This window comes from Lissotriton helveticus, chromosome 7 (assembly GCF_964261635.1).
Source record: "Lissotriton helveticus chromosome 7, aLisHel1.1, whole genome shotgun sequence".
Lineage (NCBI taxonomy): Eukaryota > Metazoa > Chordata > Amphibia > Caudata > Salamandridae > Lissotriton > Lissotriton helveticus.
This window is the reverse complement of record NC_136068.1, coordinates 1,282,905,857-1,282,931,845: the sequence shown is the minus strand read 5'-3', so window position 1 is coordinate 1,282,931,845 and position 25,989 is coordinate 1,282,905,857. Positions and strand designations below refer to the sequence as shown.

At 45.2% G+C, this 25,989-nt stretch overlaps 1 protein-coding gene across 2 annotated transcripts in view; it reads left to right on the top strand.

The window, feature by feature from the left end:
- Positions 1-9,159: 9,159 nt before the first annotated feature.
- Positions 9,160-25,989, top strand: part of GRB2 (growth factor receptor bound protein 2) — a 260,087-nt gene continuing 243,257 nt past the window's right edge. The window contains exons 1-2 of one of the 2 annotated variants that reach the window (XM_078654511.1): positions 9,160-9,435; positions 22,970-23,265. In XM_078654511.1, coding sequence (XP_078510637.1) covers positions 23,188-23,265 — 78 coding nt within the window. In that variant the 5' untranslated portion in view covers positions 9,160-9,435; positions 22,970-23,187. The remainder of the gene's footprint in view (positions 9,436-22,969; positions 23,266-25,989) is intronic. The other variant, XM_078654512.1, reaches the window with a different exon arrangement.

The following is a 25,989-nucleotide window of genomic DNA, read 5'->3' as shown; positions in this document are numbered from 1 at the left end:
GCGTGGTCAGGACCTGCAGTATGTTGTGTGTTTACTGTTCCCTCTGAATTGTGCCCCACAGCTTTTTAAAAGCCTTTACTAATGGTGAGAGGTGAGAAATTGCCCCCTTGGCAGCCCATATTGGTCCAGGAATTCGTCTAGTGAGATCAATTTGTTTTCTTGATATAGGTCGCCCACTGCCCTGACTCCGGCTTCAGTCCCACATATCAGTTGTGACTGTGGGAAAAGTATAGGTGGGATCCTGCGTGGGATCCCACCTAAAGGCAGACCTGGGGCATACAACATCCAACCAGCTCTGCATTTTTGGCACCTCTTCCAGCAGTAGAGCGCCCTTTGTAAGAGCACTCCTGGGTGTGGAACCGCTACAGTCGGGTATATGAGTTTGGCAATGAGTTGACTCTGGGCAGATTTGTGGGTCGCATTCGTTAAAAGTTCCATGTCTCCTACGTCCACCCACTTAGCCAACCATTGCAATTGTGCTGCAAGGTAGTACAGCTCAAAATCTGGAACTCCATGACCTACCTATTCCGGAGTTTGCTGCAAGATGGCCAGTGAGACCTTATTTCGTCCACTGTCCCATATCAATTTGTGCACCTTTTTATTTATTTTTGCAAATCATGATGCTGGGATTTGCACCGGTAGGGTTACAAAGTAGTAAAGCAGAGGTGGGAGCATAATCATTTTGGTCAGTGCCACTCTGGCCATCATGGGCAGTTTTAAGGCGCGCCAGAAGGGTATCGTCATCCCAAGGGATGGCAATATTGGGTTTAAATTACCCTCCATTAGGTTTACTAAGTCACGTTACACCTGTATTCCCAGATTTCTGAAAGACCTGGGGGCCCAGTACAAGCCCATGGGAAGTTCAGCTGGGCATTCGGTCCCTTCTATCACTGGGAAAACATACGTTTTGGTGAGACATGTTTAAAAGGTCAGTTAAGTGGGTGTAACAATTAGTGCTGCAGGCCTACTAGTCTGTATACAGAATAATACTCCCTCTACTATGGATTTATGTCATCAATGTATAGGCTACATGATTATTCTGCTACTCTTTTGCCAACTTTCGTCGGAAATTTATTTGATATGTCTCCTCATGCTTCTATACCTTTGATGCTCGCATGACAAGCATGTATTTCAAGACATACTGGCAAACAATCACATAAATGACAGCTTTTATCAAATCAGAGACTTAAGCACTCAGTCATTTGACATTACTTACAATACATAAATTGACTTTTTTTCATATAATACTTTTTGTATCAACAAAGATAAGTGTCCACATATAAAGCCACATAGTATTGTTTCAACAAACATGGGGGGGATTTTTTTAAGAGTGTTCAACAAAAAGGATAGTTAATTTGTATCATGTCATCATATTATTTTCCTTCAAGTGTGGGGTCCTACAGATACCATGAGGCCTTAGATGGTTGAAGCATGTTGTTTTTTCAGTTATTTAGTGGTCTGGGAGGTGTAAATCCTCTCTTTGACTGTCACTTATGTGATTATGTTTTGTATTGTCTTATAAATACACTTTGTGGACTGACTAAAAAGAATCACAACAAGGAGTCTCTTTCTTTAAAAAAAGTTTGTATTTGTCCAGGGCCGGCTCTAGGCTCACGGAGGCCCTGAGCAGGGAGTGTAGGTAGGGGGCCCGAGGCCGCCAAATCCCTGCCAGGGGCCGCCACGCAAATATGTATCTAAGGATATATATTGGCGTGGCGGCCCCTGGGGTTTGGCGGCCCTGTGTAGGTGCACAGCTTGCACATGCCTTAGGCCGGCCCTGATTTGTCACAGAACCTAGCACCATTTTACTATGGTCGTATGAGTAAATTAAATCTGCCAATTGGGTGTAGGTCAATTTTACCATGTTTAAAGGAACAAGCATGAGCCATTTAGCACTGGTTAGTAGTAGTAAAGTGTACAGAGTCGTAAAAGCCCACAACAACGGGTTCCGAAAACAGGAGAGTGAAGGCAAAAGGTTTGGGGATGACCTTGTGTAGTAAGTTGAGCTCCAACACAGGTTGAGTTGTATAGAAGGTTTATTCAGGAGCACAGCAGTATACAGACCCAACGCCTGCTGACCAGTCTGCCAACTGTCACAGCAGAACCAAGAGCCTAGCAAGTCAGCACACTAATTCTAGAATGAAGACAGTACATAGAGAGGAAAAGACTCATAGAGAGGAAATAAAGAAAGTAGCATCATATGTTTACAACACATCTTCCTCCTTTGTAAAAAATAGAATACAAAAACATTAATTGCAAACATAGTCATTTAGGTAAACAGGTGGTGTACGATACCTTGGAATTTTATGACTGAGATGAGAGGAAGATACTTGAGGGGAAGAAGAATCAATGATGGTGCTTCGAAAACTAGGAAAACCAGAATCCAAGACATCACCATCACCATCACAAATCCTGTCAGAGGGAGAAGAGAATGAGATACATTCTTCTGGAGAGGTAATCGTATAACCACTACCCCTATCTGTATGAGAAAAATTAACAGAATCTTTCAAAGAAATGTCAGAAGCCAGAGAACCATTTCTTTGATATAAGGCGACCCTCCTCAAGTTCCATTTTTCCCCATTGGAAAGGACAAATAGTGAGGAAAAACATCCTTGGCATAGAGAGGGTCCCTAAACTTTGTTAACCCCTTAGAAACCCTTCCTGGTTTGACCTTTACCAAATCACCTTTTGAAATTCCCCTATAACTTTTCACAGTAGCACTTTCTGTCCCCACAGTGAGACTTTTAGTAAATAGATTTTTCACCCAAGAGGGAACCAGCTTGGTTCCCGGGACTCTGCCACGCATAACCTCAAAAGGAGATTTGGTCTTCCCACCATGAACAGTTGTCCGACATGCACGGACCATTTCCTGAACGAGGTCCAAAGCATTCCCCCCTCTCGAGAAAGCCAGTGTATAGTGCCCTTCACCAATCTATTGATCCTCTCACAAAGACCATTCCTCTGTTGATACCACTGCTGCATTAGTCACACTGCTGCATGCTGCACACTGCTGCACGCCTCACACTGCTGCACGCCTCACACTGCTCCACGCCTCGCACTGCTGCACGCATTGCACTGCTGCACGCCTCACACTGCTGCACACCTCACACTGCTGCACGCCTCACACTCCTGCACGCTGCTGCATTACTCACACTGCTGCATGCTGCACACTGCCGCATGCCTCACACTGCTGCACGCCTCACACTGCTGCACACTGCTGCACAGTGCTGCATTACTCACACTGCTGCATGCCGCACACTGCTGCATGCCTCACACTGCTGCACGCCTTACTCTGCTGCACGCCTCGCACTGCTGCACGCCTCGCACTGCTGCACGCCTCACACTGCTGCATGCTTCACACTGCTACACGCCTCACACTGCTGCACGCCACACACTGCTGCACACCTCACACTGCTGCACGCCTCACACTGCTCCACGCCTCACACTGCTGTACGCTGCACACTGCTACTTACTCACACTGCTGCATGCTTCACACTGCTGCATGTCTCACACTGCTGCATGTCTCACACTGCTGCACACTGCTGCATTACTCACACTGCTGCATGCTGCACACTGCTGCATGCCACACACTGCTGCACGCCTCACACTGCTGCACGCCACATTTTCACACTGCTGCAGGCCTCACACTACTGCACGCCACACACTGCTGCACGCCACACACTGCTAAACGCCTCACATTGCTGCACGCCTCACACTGCTGCACGCCTCACACTGCTGCACGCATTACACTGCTGCCCGCTGCACACTGCTGCATTACTCACACTGCTGCATGCTGCACACTGCTGCACGCCTCACACTGCTGCACGCCTCACAATGCTGCACGCCTCACACTGTTGCACACTGCTGCATTACTCACACTGCTGCATGCTGTAAACTGCTGCATGCCACACACTGCTGCACGCCACACACTGCTGCACACCTCAGACTGCTGCAGGCCTCACACTGCTGCACGCCACACACTGCTGCACGCCACACACTGCTGCATGCCTCACACTGCTGCACCCCTCACACTGCTGAACGCCTCACTGCTGCACGCCTCACACTGCTGCACGCCTCACACTGCTGCGCGCCACACACTGCTACACTCCACACACTGCTAAACGCCTCACACTGCTGCATGCCTCACACTGCTGCACGCCTCACATTGCTGCACGCCTCACACTGCTGCACGCCTCACACTGCTGCACGCATTACACTGCTGCCCGCTGCACACTGCTGCATTACTCACACTGCTGCATGCTGCACACTGCTGCACGCCTCACACTGCTGCACGCCTCACAATGCTGCACGCCTCACACTGTTGCACACTGCTGCATTACTCACACTGCTGCATGCTGTAAACTGCTGCATGCCAGACACTGCTGCACGCCACACACTGCTGCACACCTCAGACTGCTGCAGGCCTCACACTGCTGCACGCCACACACTGCTGCACGCCACACACTGCTGCATGCCTCACACTGCTGCACCCCTCACACTGCTGCACGCCTCACTGCTGCACGCCTCACACTGCTGCACGCCTCACACTGCTGCGCGCCACACACTGCTACACTCCACACACTGCTAAACGCCTCACACTGCTGCATGCCTCACACTGCTGCACGCCTCACACTGCTGCATGCTGCACACAGCTATATTACTCACACTGCTGCATGCTGCACACTGCTGCACGCCTCATAATGCTGCACGCCTCACACTGCTGCACGCCTCACACTGCTGCATGCCTCAAACTGCTGCATGCCTCACACTGCTGCACGCCTCACACTGCTGCACGCCACACACTGCTGCATGCCACACTGCTGCACACCTCACACTGCTGCACGCCTCACACTGCTGCACGCCTCACACTGCTGCACACTGCTGCTTGCCACACACTGCTGCACACCACACACTGCTGTACGCCACACACTGCTGCACACCTCACACTGCTGCACGCCTCACACTGCTGCATGCTGCACACTGCTCCACGACACACTGCTGCATGCCACACACTACTGCAGGCCCCACACTGCTGCACACCTCACACTGCTGCACACCTCATGCCTCACACTGCTGCACGCTGCACACTGCTGCATTACTCACACTGCTGCATGCTGCACATTGCCGTACGCCTCACACTGCTGCACGCCTCATACTGCTGCACGCCTCACACTGCTGTACACTACTGCATTACTCACACTGCTGCATGCTGCACACTGCTGCACTCCTCACACTGCTGCACGCCTCACACTGCTGCACGCTGCACGCTGCAGCACGCCTCACACTGCAGCACGCCTCACACTGCAGCACGCCTCACACTGCTGCACGCCTCACACTGCTGCACACCTGACACTGCTGCATTTCTCATACTGCTGCATGCTGCACACTGCTGCACGCCTCACACTGCTGCACGCCTCACACTGCTGTACGCCTCACACTGCTGCACACTGCTGCATTACTCACACTGCTGTATGCTGCACACTGCTGCATGCCACACACTGCTGCTCGCCTCACACTGCTGCACGCCTCACACTGCTGCACGCCACATACTGCTGCACACCACATACTGCTGCACGCCACACTGCTGCACGTCTCACACTGCTGCACGCCTCACACTGCTGCACGCCTCACACTGCTGCATGCCACACGCTGCTGCACGCCACACACTGCTAAACGCCTCACACAGCTGCACGCCTCACACTGCTGCACGCCTTACACTACTGCACACTGCTGCATTACTCACACTGCTGCATGCTGCACACTGCTGGACGCCACACACTGCTGCATGCCTCACACTGCTGCACGCCTCACACTGCTGCATGCCTCACACTGCTGCACGCCACACTGCTGCACGCCTCACACTGCTGCATGCTGCACACTGCTACATTACTCACACTGCTGCATGCTGCACACTGCTGCACGCCTCACAATGCTGCACGCCTCGCACTGCTGCACGCCTCACACTGCTGCATGCCTCAAACTGCTGCATGCCTCACACTGCTGCAGCCTCACACTGCTGCACGCCACACACTGCTGCACGCCACACTGTTGCACGCCTCACACTGCTGCACGCCTCACACTGCTGCACGCCTCACACTGCTGCACACTGCTGCATGCCACACACTGCTGCACACCACACACTGATGTACGCCACACACTGCTACATGCCTCACACTGCTGCACGCCTCACACTGCTGCATGCTGCACACTGCTGCACGACACACTGCTGCACGCCACACACTGCTGCACGCCACACACTACTGCAGGCCTCACACTGCTGCACACCTCACACTGCTGCACGCCTCACGCCTCACACTGCTGCACGCTGCACACTGCTGCATTACTCACACTGCTGCATGCTGCACACTGCTGCACTCCTCACACTGCTGCACGCCTCACACTGCTGCACGCCTCACGCTGCTGCACGTCTCACACTGCTAAACACCTCACACTGCTGCACGCCACACACTGCTGCATGTCACACACTGCAGCACGCCTCACACTGCCAAACGCCTCACACTGCAGCACGCCTCACACTGCTGCACGCCTCACACTGCTGCACACCTGACACTGCTGCATTTCTCATACTGCTGCATGCTGCACACTGCTGCACGCCTCACACTGCTGCACACTGCTGCATTACTCACACTGCTGCATGCTGCACACTGCTGCATGCCACACACTGCTGCACGCCTCACACTGCTGCATGCCTCACACTGCTGCACGCTTCACACTGCTGCACGCCACGTACTGCTGCACACCACATACTGCTGCACGCCACACTGCTGCTCGCCTCACACTGCTGCATGCCTCACACTGCTGCAGGCCTCACACTGCTGCATGCCGCACACTGCTGCACACCACACACTGCTAAATGCCTCACACAGCTGCACGCCTCACACTGCTGCACGCCTTACACTACTACACACTGCTGCATTACTCACACTGCTGCATGCTGCACACTGCTGTACGCCACACACTGCTGCACGCCTCACACTGCTGCACGCCTCACACAGCTGCACGCCTCACACTGCTGCATGCTGCACACTGCTGCATGCCACACACTGATAAACGCCTCACACTGCTGCATGCCTCACACTGCTGCACGCCTCACACTGCTGTACGCCTCACACTGATGCATGCCTCACACTGCTGCATGCCACACACTGATAAAAGCCTCACACTGCTGCATGCCTCACACTGCTGCACGCCTCACACTGCTGCACGCCTCACACTGCGGCACGCTGCACACTGCTGCATTACTCACTGCTGCATGCTGCACACTGCTGCACGCCTCAAACTGTTGCTCGCCTCACACTGCTGCACACCTCACACTGCTGCACGCCTTACACTGCTGCACGCCACACACAGCTGACCGCCACACACTGCTGCACGCCTCACACTGCTGCACGCCTCACACTGCTGCATGCTGCACACTGCTGCACGACACACTGCTGCACGCCACACACTGCTGCATGCCACACACTACTGCATGCCACACACTGCTGCATGCCTCACACTGCTGCACATCTTACTCTGCTGCATGCTGCACACCTCACACTGCTGCATGCCTCACACTGCTGCACGCTGCACACTGCTGCATTGCTCACACTGCTGCATGCCTCACACTGCTGCACGCCTCACACTGCTGCACGCCTCACACTGCTGCACACTGCTGCATTACTCACACTGCTGCATGCTGCACAGTGCTGCACGCCACACACTGCTGCACGCCTCACACTGCTGCACGCCTCACACTGCTGCATGCCACACTGCTGCATGCCTCACACTGCTGCAATGCCTCAAACTGATGCACGCCACACACTGCTGCACGCCACACACACTGCTGCACGCCTCACACTGCTGCACGTCTTGCACTGCTGCATGCCTTGCACTGCTGCATGCCTCACACTGCTGCACGCCGCACACTGCTGCAAGCCTCACATTGCTGCACGCCTCACACTGCTGCACGCCACAATGCACACTGCTGCATGCCTCACACTGCTGCACGCCTCACACTGCTGCACACTGCTGCATTACTCACACTGCTGCATGCTGCACACTGTCGCATGCCTCACACTGCTGCACGCCTCACACTGCTGCATGACACACTGCTGCATGCCACACACTGCTGCATGCCACACACTGCTGCACGTCTCACACTGCTGCACGCCTCACACTGCTGCACACTGCTGCACGCCGCACACTGCTGCAGCCACAAGCTGCGGTACGCCACACACTGCTGCATGCCTCACACTGCTGCACGCCTCACACTTCTGCATGATGCACACTGCTGCATTACTCAGACTGCTGCATGCCTCACACTGCTGCACGCCACACACTGCTGCACGCCTCACACTGTTGCACGCCACACACTGCTGCAAGCCACACACTGCTGCACGCCACACACTGCTGCACGCCACACACTGCTGCACGCCTCACACTGCTGAACACCACACAACACTAGGGACACCACCATATCACTCTAGGACACCACCACATCACTCTAATACACCACCACATCACTCTAATGCACCACCACATCACTCAGCCCAACCACATCATCACTCAGCACCACAACAGCATCACTGCACCACAACAGCACTGTCCTTGCTTGCTGCCAACAAGCATTACCATAGCCAATAGGACTCGCATTAGGAAAGCTATTGGCTTTGTGAATAACAATGCTATTAATGTATATATTTTCAAAGCCAACACATATTAAAATAGATTGTCATTTACAATACCAATAGCTCACATTTTCCTAATGCGAGACCTATTGCATTGCAAATGCTTCTTTTTAAGTGCCTGCAAGGGTCCCCTTAAAATACTGTTGCTTACTGTAATGTATGTGCTTTATTTATGCGTAATGTGTAATTTGTTTTTATCTTAGGTAATCACTTTACAGTCCTTTTTTATACCACATCGTTATAGGTGTGTTCTCATTGCTGTTCAGATGATTCAGATGTTGGACAGCAATTCGACCTCAATCGTTGCTCATTACACACAAGAAGAAAATAGGCACCAATGCTCTAGTCTAAAAAGTAAAATATGTACTGGACATGGGCACTAGGCACGTCCATGCTGGGGTCAGGCCAAACGTCATAGTTTCTTCCCTTTCGCCTCACGAACCTCCGCCCAAAACAACCAGGATTTCCTGCCTGACCCCAATATGTCTGCAAAGACGGAGGCTTTCAGGACTACGCCCACAGTCCTCACAGAGGCTGTTCCTATCGATGCATTTTCTGTCTTGCGCAGGAGTAGCCAGCAAGGAGGGGGCGACTGCTCGTCTCCCTTTTCCTGTGGTCTCGCGCAATCGCTCCAATTTTCCTACCAGTTCTCGCGAGAGCTGACGTCTCGAACTGTCTGAGACAGAGCGGAAGCTGCGACAAGAGGGAGCGGCGGCCGGAGAAGTGAGTCCCCCTGGGGGAGACGGTATGTGACTGCCTATGTTTACGCAGTACTGGTGAGGGAGTTCTTATTATAGGGTGATGTGTTGAGCTTAAGGGTCCGCACGACTCTTCCAAAAAAGGTAGCGAGTGCAGACTGATGGATAAATAGCGCCATGGGAGGGAATCGCGAGTGAGGGGCAGCAGAGTGATCGCGAGTAGGGGCCAGGAGCTTATTGAGTATTAACGAGTATCCCTCAGAGGTGAACCCTTAGTGCCTGTTGGTAAAGTGCATTGGAAGGCGGTGCGTGAATGCACCGGGTGGACGAGGAAACCGGGGGAAGGGGTGATGAGTCAGAGGAGGCAGAAAGGGTTGCCGGCTTTATGATCCAGGGCCCAACATTGAGCTTTATGTAGAGGAGACTTAACAAGATCCTTATTTAGAACCTTGCTTCCTCATGACACCCCAGCTCACACCCACGGATACACTGACTTCCCTTGCGCACATTAGCCCTCCCATTATTTCATGCCCGGCTTTAATGTCGAATTCAGCACCACTAAACTCCAGAGTTTGTGTCTCCCATCCCATTGATTGCCTCGGCCTTGATCAGTTGACCGCCACCAGCGTTTTCTTATGAGGACAAATGTTTTTAAGCCACATCGCCCTACCATGCTCTGTGATCGGTACACCCCTTGCTCTGTGCAGATTTCAAAATCGGACATGGGCCGCATATATAACCCACCCACCAGTAAGTGACCGCGGTAGATGTTATGAAGTGATACATGTAGGGCTACCATTTACAATAAAAATAATCTGCAACTATAATTTGTGCTTGATATAACAAGCAATAGTTGACAGTGAAATCTAAACCATTACATACTTGAGGTACGTGCACGATTTGTTCACAAATCGAGACAAACGTGTGATAACGTTTTGTGTCAATGTGGTTGTCGGATTACAAATTAGAAACATTGTAAACGGGCGTAGCTCCAGCGGTGGTGTTTCGATTGTGCACCCACAAATACATGCATTCTTTGCTTGGTAGGCCCAGAATTTGGTTTGGTATGTATTTGTTGGTTTTTCCCATCGTCCCGATTTCACTAACAGGTTTGATGTTTTTATTTTTTGTATCAGAAACCTAAACATATTTTGACCACTTTACCAAAAAAGTTGTAAATTCGCACTCATATTACTCCACCTTGAACTGATGGAAATTTACTACTGTCTGGAATTTACAAATATTGGCAGTAGTAGGTTTGGAAAGCCCACGAGTGTCAGGTTTCCAGATATACTACTGGCAATCAAACACCCAAAAATTAATGGGACAAATGCTTGCAACTAGTCTAACCACTGGCAATTAATCACTCTGGGTAGCATTCCAACCCATTGTTTTCCACCCACTGCACCACTCTAGACAGAGGGCCAGATTTAAGGTTTGTTAGATGGAGTGAAGTCAGACAGAATGGCAGATGGCTTTACATCAGCCACCCTGCCTTTACACTGCTTTCCATATTTAGGTATATGCTAGCCCCTTGGACCTTTTTATGCATTGTTATTTAAGAAAGGTTTTATGAAGGGCTCCATCAAACTCTTCCAAAGTTTTTTTTATTTTTCAAAAATAAACTCCTAAAGTGAGTTAATTAGCCCCATTCCTTGTGCGATTTCTCCCATGGTGTGGAAGATAATTTTTCTTTAGACTTGGTTGCTGTTGCGACAGAGTTTCCTGTCCACCAAACTCAGTCCTCGAGACCTACTTAATGAAAATCAGTACAGATCTTGTCATGGGAATAGCCCATCCCAAACTTAGGTCATCTCACCCATTGACCCTGCAACCCACTGCGTTTTTATTTGCGAGATTTGAAATGTGCACATCCCTAATCCTACCAATCAACGTCCACAAATGTAAACTACTGTTTCAGCTTCAACTTTTGATGTATAGAGCCTTCATTAGGACACATGTTCGTAAGTTCTGTACTCCTTTATATACGTTTTCTAATGGTGTTGACAGTGATAAAGAGAAAAACCCAAAGTAGTGCGTTAGTAATTTAGATCTACAGGAGATAGTGACTGTGTAAGGTGAAACATTGAGGGCTGCTTTTAGTGGGCCAAGTAGATTTTAGGAATGCTGGACAGTATTGAGTTTCCATAATCCACCATTGTAAGCACCAGTGATTGAAGTATTGTCTTAATGCCATCAGCATATAATGCCATCAGCATATATTAGAGACTTGATTACTCTGAGAAGTCTGATTTGGTAATGTTCTCCTTGGGCGAAGTAGTTTCTGTGACTGTAAGTTTAGATTTGTGTCCAAAATAGAGCCTTCAAGATTTGACGTTCCTTACAATGGAGGGCATACAGTGGAGCATCTTTGAGATATCTAGCCATCTGGGAACTTAATGTAGTGTAATGCATAACACCAATCCTGAAAGTATTGAGATTATTAAACCTGAAAGTAAAGATCCCACTCAGTGAAGTTGCACACCTGGTTGTTGTAACTAAGTCCCAGCTGAATACACTTGCGACAATCCTTTACTAAATTACTGAGCAGTGTGAGGAGTCACATTTAACACAAGATGAAAGCATTACAGGAACATTTAATCAGAAGATACCTTGATGAAGTAAACAGTATTTGACTTAAAATCAGAATGGATTTGACTGAATGTAAGACTCAAGATACCATAATGCATAGGGGTAAATAACTCCAGAAAGTACCAATGCCTTTATGTGATGCGCTAATGCGGATCTCCCTCTTGACTGGCTATGCGTTGCTGTATCTGTCACTGTTTAGGAAGAGCACTACAATTACATAAATTTGAATTGACTTTTGGTTTGCATTTCAGGTCTAAATCTACTTTGAAACATGGGTGCAGTTTCTTTGAGTGTATGACATATTGAGTCATAACTTGCATACTACATCAATAAACTCTTGAATACGTAAAATCTACACTTACAAGTGTACTTTTGTCAGTGTGGTGTTAGGGAGATAGTAGAAGAGAGACTTACCTCTGTCTAGATGCAAGAGGGTATGAATACTTGTATAATTGTTCTGAAGTCAGTGTCAAGGGGGAATGATTTTACTTTCAACAGGAAGGAATGCTCATACCAGACTGTTTTGGTTTTCTTGCTGACAAGTTATTTAAAGGATATGTAAATGTCAAAGGTGAATCCACGGTATTTTTGCTTTAGTGTCAGCTAGGAGGTGAAGCTATCAAGGTTCATTTTGTAGAGCCAGTCTATGTTTTGTTGTTGTTGCTGTTGGTGAGTACAAGGACATTCAGTTCTGAATGAAATTATGGGAAGTCTTGAGTTGCAGAAATTCATGAGCAGTGTAGATTGGTGAGAGCCTAGAGATGTCAATCAGGATGTTTGTTTATTTATTGTAATGAGGTGGCATATTTAAGGATGGTGTTTGGTGAATAGGAGGAATTCTATCTTGGTCTTAATGAGTTGGTAGGCATTCAACATTCATTTCTGAATGAGATTGTGGCAAGTTCTGGGTTGCTAAAATGTATAAGCTGTGTAGGTTTTGACATAGTTTGGTGTTGTCCACCTATTGGCCGATATTGATTCTGTCTTCTCTTGAGTATGGCTCCAGGCATTCCATGTAAAGGTTGGAGATGATGAGGACAGGATAGCCCTTGAGTGTTCTGCAGGAGGCCGGTAGTTCTGCAGATTGAGGTTTCTATTTGGATGAATTCATACTGGTTGGTGAGACCCCCTGGTATGCTACAGGACTCTCTGGGAAACCCATTTGTGTTTGTAAAAGGATGGAGAGAAGTAGTTGATATTCTTGTTGACAATATGTTAAGCCGAGTTGACTTTCTGAAGGGTATCAAGCTCTGAGCTGTAGAATGGTGTGATGCTGGATTGTTAATCCCGGAGGGAGTGCTTTTGCTGATCTGGTTTTGGCGTTCAAAGGAGACTGCTTTCTCATTTTGTTCTGATGTTTTGAAGGTGGATGATGCCATATTATAGGTGGTGGGCTTGAGGGAGTTAAGGATGTAGTTGAGATCGATGTGTGAGTAGAGGTTAAGTTCTGTCCATTTGGGGGTACTTTTAGTCTTGGATTGAAGGCAGAGAGGATGTCTGTCTCATGTTGTTCTGATCTTATTTATTTTCTGAGTGACAAAGTGATTGCTTTGCATTTCTTGATTGATTGTGCAAATAGATTAGTACCCATCTTGGTTGTCGCTAGGTATTTTTCTGTGCATTAAGAGTTGGTGGTTGGTCATTATAGTCTTAATAGTTGTCTGCCAGCCCATGTTCTGAATTACTGTAACCAAACAGCACAGGTACCAGTGGCTAGGATTCTGTTTAGGAAGCTGAATGCTGTTCATGTATTTAGGATGGAAGTTGGTAAAGGGTATAATGTTTTCGTTTTCAGCAGTTTCCCTGCCGTCTTGTGGGGGAATGGGGAAAAAAGAAGAGGAGAAACACCAATGTGGCTGCACACAGTCATTGGGACAGCAGACCACCTGTTCTTTTTTTTAAAAATGTTTAAAGTACTTGTTTCTCATAGCATTTCTGATTAGTATTGCCTGCATATTAGAGGCAGGTCCTTAACCCCAAAGTGCCCCAACCCCTTATGATTCCAAAGAACAAATTCCAGGCTACTCTGTAATGATGGAAAATAACGTAGCAACTTAGACTTAATTCTTTTAAGTAGTGCAATGGAGGCTCATCTAAGTTGAGTAATCTGCATACTTTTTAATAATAGTAGTCTTAGATGACCTGGTTCTTAAGATCTGCAACTGGAAGGCCTTTACAGATTAGTTTGCGTCAGCAGCAAACATTGAAGTATCTTCTCTTTTACTAAGCTCAACCCTTGCTGTCAGTGGGCACTGCTAACCCATGAAGGTTTATTTCCTTCTTTTATTCCTCCTTCAGGGTGCTTCTGCCGATGTGCTTTGTTCTTTTTGTAGTAGTTGTAACCAGTGCAGGGCTGGTCTTTTCTGCTGGTGGGATTCCTGGAGAGCTCATTGAAGCTTATACTGCTTTCTGGTGCTAGAACCATGAACTATTGCAAGGTTCTAAGACATGTACAGTAGCAGCACTGTTAACCTAACCGGGTCTGGGATGATGTTCCAGTTGAAGGTATGGCCCCTTTTTTGTCACTAGTGACGCTGGGAAAAGTGTGTTCCCTTCTGTTGTTGAAACCTGCAGCAGTGCAACAGCCTTGCATGTATTTCTTCCATTTTGTTGTGTTGTGACTGGTTATCAGTGCCAGACCAAGGGGAAATATTTGCTCCCTTCTGTTGCATTTAGATGCTTGTGGTCCGTGGTTTCTGATGAGCATGGGCTAGTTGTGGTGGCCTGTGTGTGCCATGCTGGACCTGCTCTGTTTGGCCTTGCTGATGCGTTAACTGGTTATGTCCATGTCCTGTATTAAGTTGTGAGCTGGATTGTTTGTAGTGGCCCTGTGGGTGGTATGGGTCTCACTGGTGAGGTAGGTAGGTTGCAGTGGTCCATGTATGCTGTGGTCACTCCTGTGCATTTTGTGGTGATGCCAGTGTGTACCGTTCTTACTGGAAAGAGTGGTCACTGGCCCGCTTGGGCTGCATTTTCTTTTCCCTGTTTTAACATTGACATACAAGTTAATATGCAGTGAGCTTAGTCATAATTTTAAGTGTTTGTAATCCAATGCCAACTCTGTTCAGTGCTAATGGGGCGAAGAAGACCACGTGTGTTGCTGGACGAATATGTTAAACAGTGGTGCTGCAAATATGGGTGTGTGTATAGGTAGTGAGTGCAATTGAAACCAGATTGCATACATCAGGATATAATCGCACAAGTACCGAGGCATAATGAGCGTGTGCAAGCCTGGCTTTCAGTGTTTGTGTAGTCGGTTGGGGAAAAAAAACTACGGCGATCGGCCGCGCAATAGTAGTAACAATGCTCCATCATTGAAGTTGCCCAGCCCCCGCCCTCAGGCAGGAAGGCAAGATTGATTGCCTGTCACACAGAGTTAATCTTCTTTCTCTCCTGCTCAGTCTATTCAGGACCTATTCTCATTGTCTCATTTGCATATCTCTAATAAAAAAAAAGCCTAATTTATTGCTCCGTCAGGGAGCGAAACGCTTCTCCATAGTTCAGCAAGTGGAAGGCAACTCTCTTATTGTATTTGTGCTTTGTGCCTGGCATCTTTCGTCAGCGGCAGCGTTTTCATCTCCCGTGTAAGAGCCATGGGCAGTCGTTCCTAAATCGTGACCCAGTACTACTTCTACCCAGCCCTCCCCGTTGCCTAACTCCGTGCATCCCAGGAACACTCTCTCCTGGCCTCCCCTCAAATTCTTCTGTCTTTTTTTCTCCCTGGCAACGCCCATACGATATATTTAGTAGAGGTCATAGGGCTACGCTAAAATCTATTTTAATTTCTATAAGTGCTCGCAACCTCAGAGTATAGAGGTTGCTAATTCTTGTGTCATGTGGTTGTGCTGCAGCTGCGCCCCTCCTTATAGTGGGCACAGGGTATGTGGGTCTTAGTGGATCCTTCTCTCTGAGGAGCCGTTTTAACAGCTGAGGCACCTCGACCTTGATGCAGAAATGAGATGTACACACTACTCTGGGTGTGTGGACGTTTGTGCTGCGAGCCTGGAATTCTGTATTGAACGCAGTGCTGGGAATGCTATCATTGCGTGTCTGGGTGTGCCCGCGGCAGATGCCATGTTCTTGTTCTCCTTCCATCACTTGAGAGTTGTAGCCTTGTCTCTTTCCTAGCAGCTGCTAGGCGAGGAGGGGACATCCATGTAAGCTTCTGCTTAAAGAAGCTAATCTTTTGACTTTTTTTGACTTTTAATTTATATTGCAGCTTTACACGCCGTCCTCTTTAATCTCTTTGCACGATCCTTGGAGTGGTTTATGTGGTGTGTAGGCCTCCTCGACAGGCACCTTTTACCTGCAGGTTGCTGAAAGACTTGTTGTGTACCCTACCAAAACTTAGAGTGCGCTCAGAGCCATCCCATTGCTTACCATTGTTTGACTTTGTTTCTTTCATTTGTTTGCTTCTTAATCAATGATTTGTGTTTGGTCCTTCCCTGAAGCATAGCTCCTTTACCATAATTTTATTGGATGTTTTTATCCTTTCACTGCTTAAATGGAGCAAACTGTTTTCTTTGGGAAATATCCTTTACCATGCAACTTTTACCACGCAGTGCCTTTACAACGCAGGTTTTACAACGAAAACCATTACAACGCATTGCCCTGGGGGGCACTCTAGGATAGGGAATAGTTTTAATTTACTATCCAACACCTTCCCTACTATCCACGGGGACTGGAGTTGGAATAGTAAATTAAACTATTCACTATCCAGCACCCCCCAAAGCAATGCGTTGTAAAGGCTTGAGTGGTAAAACTTGCGTTGTAACAGCATGCGTGGTAAAAGCATGCGTTGTAACAACGTACATCCGTTTTCTTTTAGTACTTGGAGTGCTTGTGTTCTCTTCAATTCCTCGTGCCACCATGTCTCACTTTTCTGCTCCCCCCATCCTTTGTGTTTCTCTCTCACTTTGACCTGTATGCTATCTGCTCCTTCATCCACTACTCTATCGCTCCTCCGTCACTTCCGATGGGAACATTAAAAAAAATATATATATATATAGCTGTGCGCAAAGAGATAAGTGAACGGCTCCGCAAGCATGAAGAGCGTATAAAAATTAGGAAAGTACACAAGTTTGCAAGAGACTTAAAAGACTATGAAACAGGTCAAGTATATACCTTCTCTCGCAAATTTGATAGAGCCAAGCAATCAAAAATGACACAACAAACTAACGCTACTGGTGTAATGAGCAGAGCTAGTCCACCAGAAGAGCGTAATGAGAATTCCGATGCTGAGGCAATCTCTTTGGCAAGTACATCAAGCACCTTGCTATCTGAGACCAGGAGTACAGATGGAAGACAAGGGGGTAGAATATTAAACCTCGGCGAGGAGATGGATTTTTTAGTGGAGGATCGGCTGCAAACATTGCGCCCCCGATTGCGAAAGAATTACAACGCAAAAAGCGGAACGCAAAGCGTCATGCCAGACGCAAGAAACGAAAAGCCTCAACAGCAGCAGCAAAAAAAGAAGAAGCAATGGTACAACAAAAGGAAATAGTGCAGGATTGTACTATAACAAATTTGTCAGATGTTGTGCTATCAACGGCTGAAAAACAATTATTAGCTCGTGGATTGAACTTTTGCCCAGAGAGCACTTTCAATTATACTAACACCAGGGCGGATGTTTTTCGGTTTATCCGTAAATTGAAATTGAAAAAGTTTTTTTCTTCGAAACAAACACCAAAGAACAAGGAAGGCAATGTCAACCCAGCCACCAAACCCGCAGGAAACTCTACAACTCCAGCAGCCCGGGATGCCAGGTTGCTACTAACCCTCTGTGATTTGGGAGAATCTGGGAACCTATTACATAGCGCCAATGATGGAGCAATTATGAACACACAACGTGAACTGTGCAATGTCGATATCTGCCAGAAGGGAGCCGGTGACAGTCCATTTAAACCGGTAAGCACGTTTTTGCCGGTCATGCCCAAAGATGCGGTAGACATTTATCATGAATGTGTTATTGAAGATTTAAAAAAGTTACACCGCTCGGCACAAACACATAAAAACAATGCTGTTGTAAATCAGTACAATATGTTAATGAAAAAGTTGAGTCAAAACCATGAAGTGGTGGTCAATAAATCCGACAAAGGCGGAAATATTGTTTTATGGCGGAAGAAAGATTATGTTGGTGAGGCCATGAGACAACTAAATGATGCCAATTGTTATGTGAGATCGAATGGAATGGCATACAAAAAAGCGAAGGATGAACTTAAAAAGATGCTAATATCATACAAAAGAAATAACTGTATTTCACAAACAGAATTTGACTTTTTACATATTGAGCACCCAATGATACCTATATTGTACTTGATTCCAAAAATACATAAACAGAAAGTCCCAACACCGGGCCGACCAATAATATCGGCCATCAATAGTATTGGTGAAAATATCTCCCGATACATTGATTTCTTTTTACAGGACATTGTTAAAGGCCTTCCGAGTTACCTGAAAGACACGGGCGACTTTTTGAATAAATTGGACTCGATCCACTGGCAAGATAATTGGTGTCTGATGACTCTTGAAATCGAGTCTATATATACCTCAATAGACCACTCAAAGGGTCTGGAAGCGATCAGACAATATTTAGGATTAAGATCATGTGAATATTACAGCCATAACAAGATGTTGTGTGAATTAATACACTGGTGCTTGCATAACCATTTTTTCATGTTTGCTAAAGAAGTTTGGAAACAAGTCCGGGGTGTGGCAATGGGATCATGCTTCTCCCCCAGCTACGCGTGTTTACACGTGGGCTGGTGGGAGGGGCGTGGTCTCATTAAAACACCAGGATTTGAACATGTTAAATACTGGAAACGATTCATTGATGACGTGTTCTGCATATGGGAGGGGGATGAACAAAGCGCCTCTAAATTTGTTGATGCTCTTAATATGAACCAGGAAAATCTTTTTTTCACCTCCAATGTCAGTACAGTGCAGGCAGATTTTTTAGACGTCCATATAACCATTAACAACAATATGGTGACAACATCGCTATTCCGGAAACCTACGGCCGGAAATAGTATATTACATGCCAGTAGTAAACATCCTCAACATGTGATTACAAATGTTCCTTATGGAGAATTACTGCGTGTTAAAAGAATAAGCAGTACTCCTAAGATTTTTGAACAAGAGGCTAAGAACACTATTTCCAGACTCCGAGCTAGAGGATACAATGATAACATTTTGAACAGTGCACTGAGACGTAGCCGTGAAAGATCTAGGGAGTCTCTATTAAAATCTCAAGCACTTGATTCAGAAATGAATAGTAACACTCCTCGCTTAATTCTGTCCTACAGCAAACAGGAAAGACAAATCAGGTCTATTGTAAAGAAACATTGGCCTATCCTCATGACCGATGGTTTCTTCAGTGATACATTGCCTACTACACCCACAATTACCTATAAAAAATCTAAGAGCATGCACAACAGTTTGGTGAAAACTAGTCCTGAGCTAGGTGGTGGCAGCATCTGGCTCAAACAAAAAGAAGGTTTTTTCAAATGCTCCTCATGTAGGGCGTGTAAATTTGGTATCAATACGACGCACTACAATACACCATTTAGTCCAATCAGTAAAGCTATCCGGGGTAATTACAATTGCCACAGTGATTTTGCGATATATGTCCTGACATGCAACTGTGGTCTACGGTACATAGGGAGTACCAAACTGCAGGTGCATGTCAGGATTCTGCAACACTTACGGGCAATAGTCAATAATGACAATACATACCCGGTAGCTCGCCACTTCAGGTCAACACACAACAATGATCTGAGCAATTTGACATATTTTGTCATAGATGTGGTGGCCCCTCTCAAACGGGGAGGGGATAGAGAAAAATTACTGAGGAAGAAAGAAACAGAATATATACTGGAGCTTGATAGCAAATACCCAAATGGACTTAACACCACTGAAGATTTACATCATTTTTTATAAACTGTAATATTGTATTATTCAGCATATATTTGTGTCATCAGTTACATTATTGGTTTATTTAGTACAAACCCATATGTTTTTCTCATTTAATTTTTAAGGACTTCCAGAATCAAATCTACGCATTAAATTTTGAACATCTGATTGGCTCAAGTTGCCCCAACGGGTGAATCAGTAGAAAATTCAACTAAGATGAATTATATAGCTGATATTATTGATCCGTTATTGGTATACTCCCAGATAAGAACTTTGTATATATTGATGAGTAATAACTTTTTGTAAAAAAGAGCTTTTTTCTTCACTTTTTCACAATATCACATATATAATTATTCATGGTAGAAAACAAATTTTCTTTTATTCACTTAGGACTGGGTAGACACTATGGGCACTTAAATGATTGTTTGCGAAAACATCAATAATCGCATTATCATATACAGTTATTGAAATCATCTATAGATGTTATTTAAGATCTGGTATAAAGTTATGAAATTTATTGTGAGAATTACATTTTTGATTACATTATATATAGCTATATTATATGTAATTATTGTAAATAAGATTTATGTATATTTATTTGTATATAAATTGTTTCATTCTATTGGTTGGATTTGTTCAACAATGATTTCATTTTCAGTACTTTATCGTTCAATACTCTATATGAGTGAAGGGAGAGAAAAAAACTGTGCATTCATGCAGTTATATTGGTTTATGTGCCCTTATCATTATTATCATTGTTTTTATGGGTGTGCACTTATGTGGTGTATAGATGAGTATTTCATCTATGTTTATTGAACATGTGACTCACTAAAGAGGTGGAGCATCACGTAAAGAAAAAAAGTATTTAATTGTTAGCTGACCAGGTGTATGGTGTGTGATCAAGGGCACAAGTTGCTCGAAACGCGTCGCCTGAGAGGTTGAATAAAATCTCCCTTACTGCAGCCTTGGGTCCGTGTCTTCATTACAGGAAGCTGATGGTATGAAGATTGCGTTGTGTGTATATATATATATATATGTAAATATATATATATACATACATACATACATACATACATACATACATACATATATATATAAAAATTAAATAAAAATGCTGTTGTGCCGTATGTGCATGTTTGACATTTGAATGCACATGCATCGTCACACTTGGCCACCCCAGTATCACGACGTTTGGGCATACACATCCTCGTTTTTAAAATTCTTTTTTTGGGAGATTCTACATGTCACTGATAAAAGCCAACGGGTAGAAAAGGTGTGATTTATTGGCTTTGTCAATGGTTATTCTTTTTCAGGTCAACATTTTTAAATGCTTCTGGGAAAAGCGACTCAGAATGGGGTGATCTCAGGGCACTCTTAGTGCAAAAGAACAAGGTTTGGTTAATAGTACTACCAAGCAGAACAGTTGTGCTATCTGGTGGAGTTGGCAAAGAAAGCACAGTATTATATAGCTCACATGCGGTCAAGGTGCTGTATCTCAGCGGTTCCCTGGTTCCCAAGTACTCCGAGGTGCACTCTACTGTTTCCTGTGTCATGACTACTGTTCGGGTCTGTGACAGTCACTATCTGTCGTCCCTAATTAAGAGGTAGTCAGAATTTCTCCCAAAGGGCTAGTTAAGAGGTGGTGTGCGATCTATCTGTTGCAGAAAGGGCGATTTTGTGATGTTGTAGTAATATTTTTTATTTAGCACTTCATGCAACACATGCCATTTCCAAGCACTTTAAGAACAGACGCTACAATTACCCACTAATGGTACTAAATATGCCTTCTTTTGAGAGGATGGAAGGCTGATTCGACCTTGCCGGTGTTTGAACTCGTGACCTGGTGATCACTGCCATTTTTTCTAGCAGCGAATATTCAGTTCACTGAGCTATCCCTCGCACTATATTTGTGCGTGACCTATTCATAAATAACACAATTGTCATTCGAGCCGATTAAAACGGATCACAGCAATATATAGATGGTAATACATTCCATATAATGCATATGCTGTCAGTGCCTACATGTTGTATATCATACATGTTCCAGCATGCTGTAGAGGGTGTGGAACCTTATGGCCTGTCACAAATCTGTTGTCGTTCCTAGAGTGACCGCATTCTGAGAGGAAATTCTGCAGATAGTAGAACAGAAAACGAGGGCTAAGTTTGTAACATTTCTGGAGGTAAAATTGTAGAAATGCCCATACTAAGTGAAATACCCATCGTGCTACAGGAAGAGAACCACAATATTGTACATGTTACTGGCAGCTAAGCAAGTCCTTTTACAGCATCAGGATCCAACACATCTCCCACTGTAAGAATCTGTTTATTTAGAATGTGTTGGGGTATTGAAGATTGAGAAGTAACCACATGCAGTCCGAGGCTAGGATGAACATTTCTTAAAGTCATGGAAATCACTGTTGACGTTCCTGGTGCAAGACTTTTGAGAATGTGGGTTCCCCCACTACCTGAGATGTACTAATATACAGTATGAAAAAAGAAAATTTGAAGATCAAAATTCCCATCCAATAAGTGACTGTAAAGGAGGGACTGAGGTTCCTGGGGTTGTGTGCGGGAAGATAGAGAAGCAAGATGTCCGGTCGAGAGCACTGTTGTGGAAGAGGCAAGGAGTATTTGGCTGGCTAGCGGGAGGGAGGGAGGAAGGCATTTGTTTAATTTGGGCTGTACTGTGCCGATTGAATGTTGAAATGTCATGGAACAAGTACAAGGTGGTATTGGCCATTGTTATAGTTAAAATTATTCAATCCTAAATTTGGTGCTTTTGCTAATGTTTTTTAAGTGATTTTTTTCTTCCAAACTTTAGGCACTGAACCAATGAATGTTGATGGTGCTGGAGAGGTGCTCTTTGGCATTGTTTAATCAGTGGTGCTAGGCTGGTATATTTTTTTCTGCTTTAAGTTGAGATCTGGGCTCCTGATTGGGGTGGGCAGAACACAGTGGAGAAAGGCAGTGTGGCCATGGACATAAGAGCATCGATCCTAGAAGAGGTCCCCAAAAATGATACTAATTTACCAGGTTCAAGTCCACCACCTCTTACCAGTGACTCTTTTCTTTTTCCAGACAAAACACCTCTTTTCTCTGATGTGAATCGTGCCTTGGCACAGACTACTGAGCACGAGAAGCTGGCCTAGCCGTGGACTATTCCCCAGCTAAGTTACGGAACCAAAACGGCCTTTGTCAGGAACAAGGTGCTGCTGCTGCCAGCCCAGGCTGTGGGGAGGGGCGTTGGCTCTCTCTGCCCCATCTTTGGATTTTAGGAACAGTGTAACGCTCCAAGAATGGAAGCAATTGCCAAGTACGACTTCAAAGCCACAGCCGATGATGAACTAAGCTTCAAGAGAGGTGACGTGCTAAAGGTAAGATTGTCTTGCTCAGATTGAGCCTTCCGGGCATAGGTGCTAATACAGATTGTAATCTTGAGTCAACCTACTGTATTCTAAAGTGCTCTTCAGCAAGTGACCTCTGGAGAGACCGTTTTATTCAACTGTTCTTTTAGTCTACGAATCACGTTAGTGAATTTGCATTCTTATGCCTTTTGTTACTTTGACTGGTCAGTTCAGGTTTGATATCTATCCAAGTGTGCGTTTTACCTGCTTACAGGAGTCCTGCTTTGATATATTTTTGGGTGTGATGGGATAGATCTTTGCTGGAAAATAGTGTGTTCGCATATTTAAAATGAACACAAATGGATAATGACCACCTCAGATCAAGGTCCTTCACAAGACTTCACAGACATAAAAGTATATGTCTTACACTGTCTGTGGTGAAGGCAGTAAACCCATCAGGGCTAGGTTTGTGAAGCTTTGTTTTAATGAGCAAGAGATAGAAGTAACCCCAGAGCATGAACATTATATGTTTTCTTCTGCAGAGTCAGTTGGTCTACTCGCTCATTGTCCGGACAAATCCCTGATAAATACACGATACGCAGTTTGTCCTTTTTCCCAGTGTTTCTTGTGATAACTTGTTTTCATACAGTATTTCACCCTCCTCTGTTTACAAGCACTGTAAATAACAGGTGGTAATATTCACTTTAATGGTGCTCATTTGCTTACTCTGTTTCAGTATTGGGAAGGCAGGTGGGAGACCAGTATTTGTTAAATTTGGGTGGAATTGTGTTATGAGTGTTGAAATGTCATGGTTCAGTTACAAGGTGGTAATGACCGTCCTTTTTTGATGAACATTTTTTCAACCTAAATTTGCTACACGTACGGGTGTGTTTTTGTTTTGAAATTTTTATTTTTTTATTTAATTATTTTGGTGCTCATAGTTTGTTTGGCTACTTCAGGTTCTCTTTAATGGTGCAGAAAGTTTCATTTCGTTCTGGAATCCGTCTTTTTTTCCATAGGTATTAGTCAACCTTGTCTGTCTTGGGTTGCACTTTTGCAGCTAGCTCATGTTGTAATTTCTTCCATTTTATTATCTGAATCTTCCCCTGTTTATCCGAGAGATGGTCATCATGTTAGGTGCTTACATGTCCCACTCAATTTTGTAGGGACAGGAAAGATTCAATTCTCTAGAGCAAGTGGTTCTTAACCTTTTGACTTCTGTGGACCCCCAATTAACCATTACTGGAACCCGCTGCCCCCACTGCGTCATTATTGAAAGCCGGAGCAAAACTATTATTGATGAATCGAAAAGCTAATGAATAAACAAACATTATAGAAATGAACATTCATCCATCAGATACCCAAATGATTAAATATTTTTATTTAATTCACAAACCAATATAAAAACATATAATTGAAGTTTTTAATAGGAAGGTATAAGCTTTTCGAAATTCAGTTGAGGAAACCTATCTCCCATACTATATTCTGTGTGCTCCAATGAATCAATCTGATGATATTAACTTAATTTTTAGCATTCAATTTGCGATTCCTTCACATTTACAGAATGTTTTAACATTTTCAAGTTGTACATTTTGCTTTTGCATTCACATACACTTTATTTAGCTGTTAATTATATTTAACTTTCGAAGTCTTCACGGATCGCCTGACTAAGCTTCGCTGGCCACCTGGCGTCCCAAGACCACAGTTTAAGACCTGCTGCTCTGAGAAAAAATCATTGTACCATGATGTGAAGTGAACTTCTTTTTACACATCGGTCTTTGAACCAGAGTTCCCAACTTGTAGGTATTGGCTTACCTCTCCTATGTACGTTAGCCAGTTTGGAGTCTGTCACACACCAAACAATGCAACACAGCTTTGTGTTGGTTCTTTATAGCCAGTTCTATTTGCATCCCCTATAATGAGTAGGTACCTCTGGACACTGACACCAAACACTGCTCCAGAAAACACCTTGGAAGACATTTTAGTTTTCAGTATTTGTGGACATAAATTGGACGTCAGCATGTCTGATAGTATGGAGAGGTAGAAGAGCTCCCACGTTTTCAAGGAAGTCCGAGCAGGTGGATCAAGTGTGTGCTCTGCCCACAGCATGAATGCACACATGGCTCCCTACACTATTTTGTTGTATCATTTCCAATTTATAATTCCTATTGTATAGCCGTGACTGGCATGTTGTATATCACGTGAACTGTCTTTTTGCCCTCTATGTACATTCATATATCTCCAAATAGTGCCCTTTCAAGATCAAAGTATTGCATACATTTTGCAAAAATCAAGCAGGGAACCCTGGATAGTTGAAAATCTTTAGATGCAATTTGCTGCTTTATATGGAGTTCATCTACAGCACTACCAGCACCATAAGACTGCTCACCCCAAGCATCTAATTTTCTAGTAGAATGTTTAAGTGTAGGGTAAGCTGAATGGCACCCACTCAGCTTGAAATGTGATAATGAATATTGCTCTTGATTTGTGATTTATGGTTTTTATCGCAGGTGGGGCTTGTATAACGGGGATTTCAGGGGGTTTCGCATTTATTTAGGAATTATAACTGCATTTTAAATCTGTTTAAAAGTGAATTTATGTGTCCGTATTACCCAATAGCAGTATCCATTGTGTAGTTACAGTTAGATCGAGTTTGCACAGGAAGAGGGAGACTTCCTTCAGTTTTGCTAATAACTTTGGCGTCACTTGACAAAACTTCATGAAACTTTCCCAGAAAAGGTAATCCACATCCGC